This window comes from Rhinolophus hipposideros, assembly GCF_964194185.1.
Source record: "Rhinolophus hipposideros genome assembly, chromosome: 15".
Taxonomy (NCBI): domain Eukaryota; kingdom Metazoa; phylum Chordata; class Mammalia; order Chiroptera; family Rhinolophidae; genus Rhinolophus; species Rhinolophus hipposideros.
In genome coordinates this window covers 27959902-27968865 of record NC_138061.1, presented here as the reverse complement: position 1 = coordinate 27968865, position 8964 = coordinate 27959902, and the positions used below count along the sequence as shown (strand labels likewise).

The window sequence follows — 8964 nt, the reverse complement described above, 5'->3', positions numbered from 1 at the left end:
CAGCTGAGCTCCCATTTGTCCCCAGCCTGACCCCCACCTCCAGCTTCCACTGTAGTGTACATGCTTGGGGGGAGGGTGTGCACCCATGAGAGAGCACACTGATAGCCAGGGCACCTACAGCTGCTTGTGGGCCGAGATCAGGTGCTGTCTTTTGTCCCTGGCCAGCATCCCCATGCACACCTGTAGCTAGCCTCTCCAGCGGGTGCCTGCATACACACAGCCTAACCCCCATCACTGACATTCACTGCAGTGCACACACCTGCAGGGAGAGTGTACACCCCAGTAGAGCCTCTGTAACTGCCAGTGAGTCTTTAGTGGGCCTGACCCCTGCTGCCGACCCTGGCCCCTCCACAGTACGTATATCTGCATCTGGCCCCTGCCCCCACATAGAGCCTACAGCTGGCCCATGCAGCTGTGTGCTGACCACCAGCTCTCACCACTAGTGGTGCCTGTCCTGGCCCTGAAGGCACCGATGAGGACGCTTGCAGCCCTTGCAGCCACTGCAGACCCGTGGCAGTGCTCAGCAAGGTCCACAGAATTGTCAATGCTGTGGACCCCAGCAGCTTGAGCCAAAGAGACATTATGCCTTCCCAGAGCCAGGGCTGCCACATGCTCCCACACTTCACGCCCTGCACCACTTGACTTAGAGTCACAGCATACTCCAGCATGCCCCACCCACACCTGAAAGTCTTCTCTTACTGAAAAAGACTAAAAGAGGTAACTGCTTTTTCAAATCTTCAGACACTATACAAAGTTCCAGGGATCACGAAGAATCAGGGAAAAATGAGTCCACCAAAGGACTACAGTAAATCTCTCATAATTGGCCCCAAAGAAATGGTGGTCCAGGAATTGCCCAACAAAGAATTATAAACAATTGTTCTAAAGAGTCTCAGAGGGCTACAAGAGAATACAGATAAACAATTTAGTGGTATCAGGAAAACAATAAAAGAACAAAATGAGAAGTTTAACAAAAAAATATAAAACATACAAATTTTGGAGCTGAAGAATACAATAACTGAAGTGAAGAATTCAATAGTTTCAACAGAGGACTAAAACAAGCAGAAGCATCAGTGAGCTAGCAGACAGATCAACTGAAATGATAGTTTCAGAGTAGCAAAAAGTAAAAACAATGAAAAGAAATAAAGAAAGCCTGTAGGACTTATTGGACTCTATCAAGAAAAATAATACATGCATCACTGGAGTCCTAGAAGAAGAGAGGGGGAAAAAGGGTAGAGGGCTTCTTTAATGAAATAATAGCTGACAATTTCTCAAACCTAGGAAGAGATTTGGACATCCAAAGGCATGAAGTTAATAGGTCACCCCAAAATTTCAATCCAAAGCAATCTTCTCCAAAACACAAATAAAACTGTTTAAAATCAAAAGCAAAGAGAGAATTTTTAAAGCAACAAGAGAAATTTCTCTCATAAAAGGGAAAGGCTATTGGCAGATTTCTCACTAGAGACCTGGCAGACGAGGGGAGAATGGAACGATACATTCAAAGTACTGAAAGAAAGGAACTGCCAACAAAGAACACTTGACTCAGCAAAGCTATCGTTCAGAAATGAAGGGAAGATAAAAACTTACCTTTACAAAAGCAGAGGGAATTCATCACCACTAAATCTGCCTTATGAGAAATGCCAACATATTTGATAACCTAGAAGAAATGGATAAATTCCTAGAAACATATAACCCACCAAGACTAAATCATGGGGCTGGCCCGGTGGCTCAGGCGGTTGGAGCTCCGTGATCCTAACTCCAAAGGCTGCCGGTTTGATTGCCGCCACATGGGCCAATGGGCTGTCAACTACAAGGTTGCGTGTTCAACTCCTTGAGTCCCGCAAGGGATGGTGGGCTGCGCTCCCTGCAACTAAGATTGAAAATCGTGACTGGACTTGGAGCTAAGCTGTGCCCTCCACAACTAGATTGAAAGAACAACGACTTGGAGCTGATGGGCCCTGGAAAAACACACTGTCCCCCAATTAAAAAAAAAAAATTAAAAGTTGTTGGCTTTAACTACCCTTTAAAAAATAAAAATAAAAATAAAATAAAATAAAATGATAGAACTAAGTGATCCCCAAGGTCTTTCCCAGATGGATGACTGTGCTCTGGGCAAGATTTTAGTGTTAAAACACTAAATGTCAGATAGGTCTAGATAAATTTTAGACTTGGAAAGAGACTAGAACATGAATGATTGCTCAGAAAGAAAGTACCTTGGCCTTGCTTGGATCCATGGTGAGCTCAGAAACCTGGTGTTTTCAATTAATTTCTTCATTGAGTTAATAAAACTCTGATCTTTATGATCAAAACGGTTCTGGAAAATATAGAAGCAGATCCCATTGCAGGTAGCATAGCTCAGGAAAAAACATAGGATCAAAGAGTGAGGTAAAGAGGAAAATATTTTTTAAAGCAATAAATCATGCACTGTAAATTTGTCTTTCAGATTATATAATCAAGTTAATTTTTCTTTTTCCCCCTTCTTCGGCCACCCCCATTCCCACCACCACTGTGGTTCAAGCCGTTGTTTCTCAGTCTAGTTGTGTAGGACACAGCTCCCTGGCCCAAGATGGTATTGAGCCTTGCGCTCCCCAGGCTGAGGCAGTCGGTCACCAGCCCAGCTGCAGGGAGAGCTATTGCTCACAATCATGAAACCCTTTTATATATTAAGTTGAAATAACTAAGTGTAGGTCCAGAGAGGAAAGGAGCAAAGAGAGAGAGAAAAGAAAGATGAAGTCAGATATTTGAAAGATTACAAGAAAGAAGGGAAAAGTCCATATTGCTCTAGAAGAAAAACTAAGAAAAAGGAGTTAGAAATTACTAAAAGCACATTTATTTTTATTGTCATTTTTTTGTATATAAAAAGTAAATAAGATGTTTTGTTTGGTTTTTAAGTATAGCTAAGGAAAGGGGGAGGAGAGAAAGATGTTGTTCCTTGTTTCCATGAAGCAAAAAAACCAAGCCAGATTTCTAGGAAAGCTGACCACTTCAGGCCCATGGTTCTGCTTTCATAGGGGAAAGCACGCCATCTTGTGGAATTTTAGGATATTGCAGTTACCAGAACGCAGTGAGTTTGCGTGTTTTAAAATTGGACCATAATTTAGCTCAACTCCTTTATTTTACAGATGAATTTATAAGGAATAAGAAAGTTTCTTTTGGAGATGTGTGCCTGTAAAGTAAGACTATTTTGATAGTCAGGCTAAAAACTGATTTTTACCCAATATCTTCATTCATTTAGGTTGAAGCATGAGCAAAAAAAGAAAATGGAAAATGAAAGGACAATTTGGAATGCAAAACAATTAGAGCCATTGCCCTGAGTCAATTCTAAGCCCTTGCCCAGGCAAGCACCAGTCGTGAGAGCTGGCAGTGGGGGTTAAACCACTATCCCCAAAGTTTTAACCCATTATTATCCAATATGATAAAGGACACCACACCACCTTAGTCTACAAATTTATTGAGTAAAAACAAAATCCATTTCAGATATTAAATTCGGTTTGGTTCAAATTCGGCTGATGTCCATTTGCAGCAGAGATGAACTGAGGTGAGAAGACACCATGAGGCTGGCATGGGGACACTGAACAGAACAATTTTCCATTAGTTGTCAAAGCTGGCATCACACAGCAGTGTGTCAGGTAGCAGAGGCAGGGGGAAGCGACATTTCATGAGCAGGGATAAAACCAAAGTAAACAAGAACTTCCAAGAGAGGAGAGGGCCAGAGCATTTAGAGAACAGGTTACAACAAGGGCTGGTTGGAGAACAGTGTTTGTGCAGATCTGCTGGTTCACTTGGGGAACACGGTGACCACATCGTAGCCTTCGGGTGGCGTGACCCGTTCTCGGGCATGCTTTTCACAGTAGATTTGATCTTCCACAAAGAAATGGCCCTTCTGTTTCAGGTTTGTGCCACAGTCGGTACACACATAACACTCAGGGTGGCGATGATGGTCCCGCAGCTTCACAAACACACCACTGCAGGAAGGAGGGGGGAAAGTGGCTCCATTAGTGATGAGCACACAAAAGTGGCACCAGGGCCAGGGGCTTCTCCCCAGAGGCCCATCACAGGGCAGATCAGGGCCTTCCCATGGGCCTCCGGTCATAAAGGGGACCTCTCATTCCTGGAGTCCAGAGACATGACACTTAAAACTGCAGAAGTCTCTCCCTCTTCAACAGAGCAGCCCTGCTTCTTCTGGTTTCACATGTTCATATTCTAAGGGTTCTATGGCCAAGGAAAACTTTCACCAGCTGACTCTAGGACACAGGACCTACCAAGTCTCTCTGTTCCATTTTTCAGGTAGGATTTTTTTCCCCCCATCATATCCAAGATATGCAACATCCAGCACTTTGCATATTTTCATGGTTTACCCAACGCGCAGGTCCCCCAAGGCCCACGGGATGCAGATACTCACACAATGCCGGTGCCACACTTATCACACATGGGTAACTTCTGGGCATTTCCAACAGAGGCGGCCACTTTGGTGACCGGAGCCTTAACACTTCTGAATCCTGAGGGCTTGTTGGGATCCCCTAAAATGAGGAAAACACCTGGGTTGGCCAGGAAGTTCAAGATTGCAATTTAAGTATCACTTAGTTCCTTCAGAGTCATTTATACGTATGTTCCAGCAAGGTCATGGAGACTGGATTCAAACAGATCTGACTGCTGTGATCCTGGGCAAGTCACTTAACCTCTCTGGTCCCGTTTCCTTTTTTATAAAACAGGACACTGTGTTTCCCTTCACAGTGGTAAAAAACTATTTTAAAATGCCCGTAAAGCCCTCCCATAGTACCTGGCACATGCTCATCCCTCAAAACACATATCTATTACATTCTGATTAAATACATGCAAACACTGACAGGGGAACTTAAAGATGCCTTATACAGATTGAATGAATGAATGAATGAATGAATGAATGAATGAATGAATGAAGGCATTATTTGATCATCAAAAGACAGTGTAGTTAGATGCCAAAAAGAAACCCAATTCACAAGGAAAACAAAATCACTACAGTGGAGCATGCTACAAACAGCCAGAGGAAAAGCAGCTGTTACAGAGCAAGGTAAGCAGCCCTCCTGCAGTCAGCGTCGTACACACAAAATAGGCTCCTAGTTGCTGGGTGCTGAACTGACTTAGCTACTTTCATCACTTCTTCAGAGCCCTGTGTCATGGCAGCTATCCATAATGGTAAGCTAGTGATTTTACTATCACTGCTGTGTCGTTAGCTGGGTGTGTTTCCACGTCCCTTATTTTTTTCCTACGATGTGCCCTGCAGTATTGTTATGTACATCAGCTATTCACACAGGTCTCTGTCAGGACTACAAATGACTAGAGCATAAGAACCCTATTTTATATATTTTTCAATACTCCACAAAGCATAGCATGGGCCTCCCTCTTCTGGGCTGCAGCATGAGAAGACTCACAGAGCCAGGATGAGCCCCACTAAACCCGGCCAAGCCACACCTGAGCAGCAGCCCTTCAGTAACAGGTGCAAGAAATGCATTTGCTGCTGCAACCCACTGCTAACTAATGAAAGAGCTTGGGACACTTGGCTGCCTGATGGTTTAGCAAACAACAGAGGCTCAAGAAATACACAGAAATGAATGACAGACTGCCATGACAAATGCATCATGGTCTCTACCTTAGTTCAACATGCTTTGGCCCAAGGAGCTAAAGAAGTCTCTACAACAGTGGTTCCGAAAAAGCACGTATGAGGATCCCGGGCACCAGATTTCATAAAATTCAAAGACCAGGGTGTACCCCAGGCCTGCTGAACAAGTACCTCTAGGTGCAGGGGACCCAGGAGACCTCATCCTATACCCCTGGTGAAAACGTACTTCTTTGGACTAAAGCTGCTGTTCTCAATCTTCATTGTGCATCAGATCACCAGGAGGGCTTATTACAAAAAACACAGATTGCTAGGCTCACCCCAGAATTTCTGATTCAGCAGGCCTGGGGTAGGGCCAGGGGTAGGGCCTGGGGTAGGGCCTGGGGTAGGGCATTTCTAACACGTTCACAGATGCTGCTGGTGCTGCCGATCTGCTGGTCTGGGAACCACACCTTGAGAACCACTGAATAAGAGCAATAAAGATGGCTTTCTTTGTAAAGTGAAGGGAGCGGGGAGAGCAGTGTCATTCATAACTACAGCCATGTGGGCAATCCTGGGACTGACAAATGAGGACCCTGGCCTGGCTGTCCTGTCCTTTTAGAAATCGAGTCCCTGTATGCTGACTGGTGCTTCTGAACCTAAAACTGAGATGTGTTCAAATACGGGCACTATAAGTGGCTGGGCATGGTAGATTATACATTTTGTTCAATTCTCTACCCTCCCTATCTTCGCATGCTTCCCAGTACGTCTGTGATTCTGTACTGGAGATGATTTTGTCTCTTAAGGAACAGCTTTTGTTGTCACAACTAGAGGGGAGTGCTACTGGCATCTAGTGGGTAGAGGCCAGGGATTCTGCTAAATGTCCTAAAATGCACAGGACAGCCCAACCACAAGGATTTATCTGGCCCAAAATGTCAACAGCATGTGGTCTGAGAAATCCTGCTCTTGGTGGAGTGTACTGCCCCATCCCACAGACTTTGGGTTTGCCATATAACTTGCTTTGGCCAATGGGATGTGAGCAGACGTGAACCCTGTTCAGTCAGAAGCACCAAGTGCACTTGTGTGGTTTGGTCTCCACTGAGCTTCTGCCCTACGCCACAAGAACAGCAAGCCCTGGAGAGCCTCCCTCTTCTGGGCTGCAGCATGAGAAGACTCACAGAGCCAGGATGAGCCCCACTAAACCCGGCCAAGCCACTCCTGAGCAGCAGCCCGTCAGTAACAGGTGCAAGAAATGCATTTGCTGCTGCAACACACTGCTAACTAATGAAAGAGCTTGGGATACTTGGCTGCCTGATGGAGAGCCCCAAGAGTGCATATTTCAAAGCAGCCTGGGATTTTAACGGCCCATCATGGGTGTTTAGGAAACAGTCTCTCAGGTTTCTCCCAGCAGGGCTGGGAACTGATTCAGCTGTGAGCTCTACAGACAGGTTTGGTTGGGGAAGGGCTGGTGCTGTCCCGTCGGCAGGTGTATCGAGGAAATCACCTTTGGTTATACCCGAGCCCAAGGTACCGTCTTGCTTCCCTAAACCTACCTCCCTTCCTTGGCCACAGTCCCAACTTTGTTCATTATGGAATGTTCTTTTGCATTAATATTTTTTGCAAAAAAAATTGGTTTTTTTGAAACTACATTAAAGTATCATTTGTGTCTTGATTATTGAGTTTTTTGGTGCCCCCTTAAATTTTGTACCCCAGGTGAATGCCTTCCTGATCTCACCCTGATCCTGGGTGATATCAGAAGGGGCTATCAGAAGGGGCTATCAGAAGGGGCTGGGCCAGCAGCTTCATGCCTCCAAGCATACCAAATGGGCTCACTCATCTTCTGGCTATTGGTGCTGGAGCCACCTTGGCTGCCTACACTGTGAAAATAAGGAAATGGCAGCATCTCTGCCTACCTGGACAGCTTGGAAAGGAAACAGTGCTGAGGGAACCAACTCAAGGCAGTCAGGGTCTCTTATGTGATGGGCTGTATTTTTCACACCACTCATTCAATCAGCAGAAAAATTACCAGGAAAGGGCAGGGGGTGCAAGAGGGTAGAAGGAGAGAAGAAAGGAGAGATATGCAAGCCTCACTTCGTAGGAGGAGAATCCATAACCAATTGTGGAATAAAGAAAACTGAACTCAATGAAACAGCACAGCGGGAGCAGAGGCGGCTGCGTGCTGGATAAAGCCATCCTGGGTGTGGCTTGTTCGGCCCTATAGCGCCACCTACTGGCTCCATTTTCTTCTCTCACTTATTTAGCCAAAACTGAAAATGCAAACAAATTTCACTTCTTCCTTCCCTCTCAACTAGCTCACAGTAAAAATATCAGCTCCCTTGAGACTCTGGGCAACTACAAACATTTCCAAATTTCTCTTCTTCCAGCCTGGGATTTTAACGGCTCAAAGCTTTCTGGAAGAAAAGTGAAAATGAGTCGAGTAAATAAAGCACAGCTTTCTTTCCGTCCACTGCACTGTTCAACAACCTTCCATGGCTCCACATTGCCTAGAGAATCAAAGTCATGGTCCTTGACCTAGCACCTGGTGGTCCTCATGACTTGATCATCTGAAAATTCTCCTGGAACACTGGGCACCAGCCAAAATGAGCCCTGATACTTAATGAGCAAGGCTCCAGCTTTCTACCTCGGAGCCCCTGTGTTTTCTCAGTCCATGTCTCCCTCCAAGTTTCCTCTCGTTAAAAATCTCCTTCAATGGATGGATGAACAGATAAACAAGATGTGGTACATACATATTAAAGAATATTATTCAGCCTTAAAAAGGAAGGAAGTACTGACACGGGCTACAACATGAATGAACCATGAGGACATTATGCTCAGTGAAATAAGACGGTCACAGAATGATAAACACTGTAGGATTCCACTCACATGAAGTACTTGGAGTAGTCAAATTCATGGAAACAAAAGTAGAATGGTGGTTTCCAGGGGCTGGGGGAGTGGGCAATAAGGAGTGAGTGTTTCATGGGCAGAGTTTCAGTTTTGCAAGATGAAGAGTTCTGTGGTGAATGGTGGTGATGGTAGCACAACAGTATAAATCCAGAGCAAGATGAAGCTTGAGGTACCCAAGATCCTTTCTCCTAGACCAGAGGCTGAGTTTCACCCAAAATGAGAAGACCCGCAGAGCATCTTTGGAGGTTTACCACCAAACCCCCACGGGGACCTGACTGTGTACCTGACACTTTATACACATGCCATTTCCCTTAATACTTTAAACCATCCATGAAGCAGCCATTAGCCTCACTGGATATGTGCAGAAACTAGGGCTTAGAGCAACTTGCTCGAGGTCTCATGGCTGGTCACAGGCAAAGCCTGGATGCCAGCGCTCTACCACGCAACGCTGCTTTATGAACCAGAGGCCTTCCTGAATGACAGTACCC

General features: G+C 45.3%; 1 protein-coding gene across 3 annotated transcripts in view; it reads right to left on the bottom strand.

Annotated features, from left to right (window-relative positions):
• Positions 1-2848: 2848 nt before the first annotated feature.
• Positions 2849-8964, bottom strand: part of PDLIM1 (PDZ and LIM domain 1) — a 40797-nt gene continuing 34681 nt past the window's right edge. For all 3 annotated transcript variants that reach the window (XM_081074198.1, XM_081074197.1, XM_081074199.1), the window contains 2 exons: positions 4400-4517; positions 2849-3962 (listed from right to left, as the gene is read on the bottom strand). In XM_081074198.1, the coding sequence (XP_080930324.1) occupies positions 3776-3962; positions 4400-4517 (305 nt within the window). In that variant the 3' untranslated portion in view covers positions 2849-3775. The remainder of the gene's footprint in view (positions 3963-4399; positions 4518-8964) is intronic.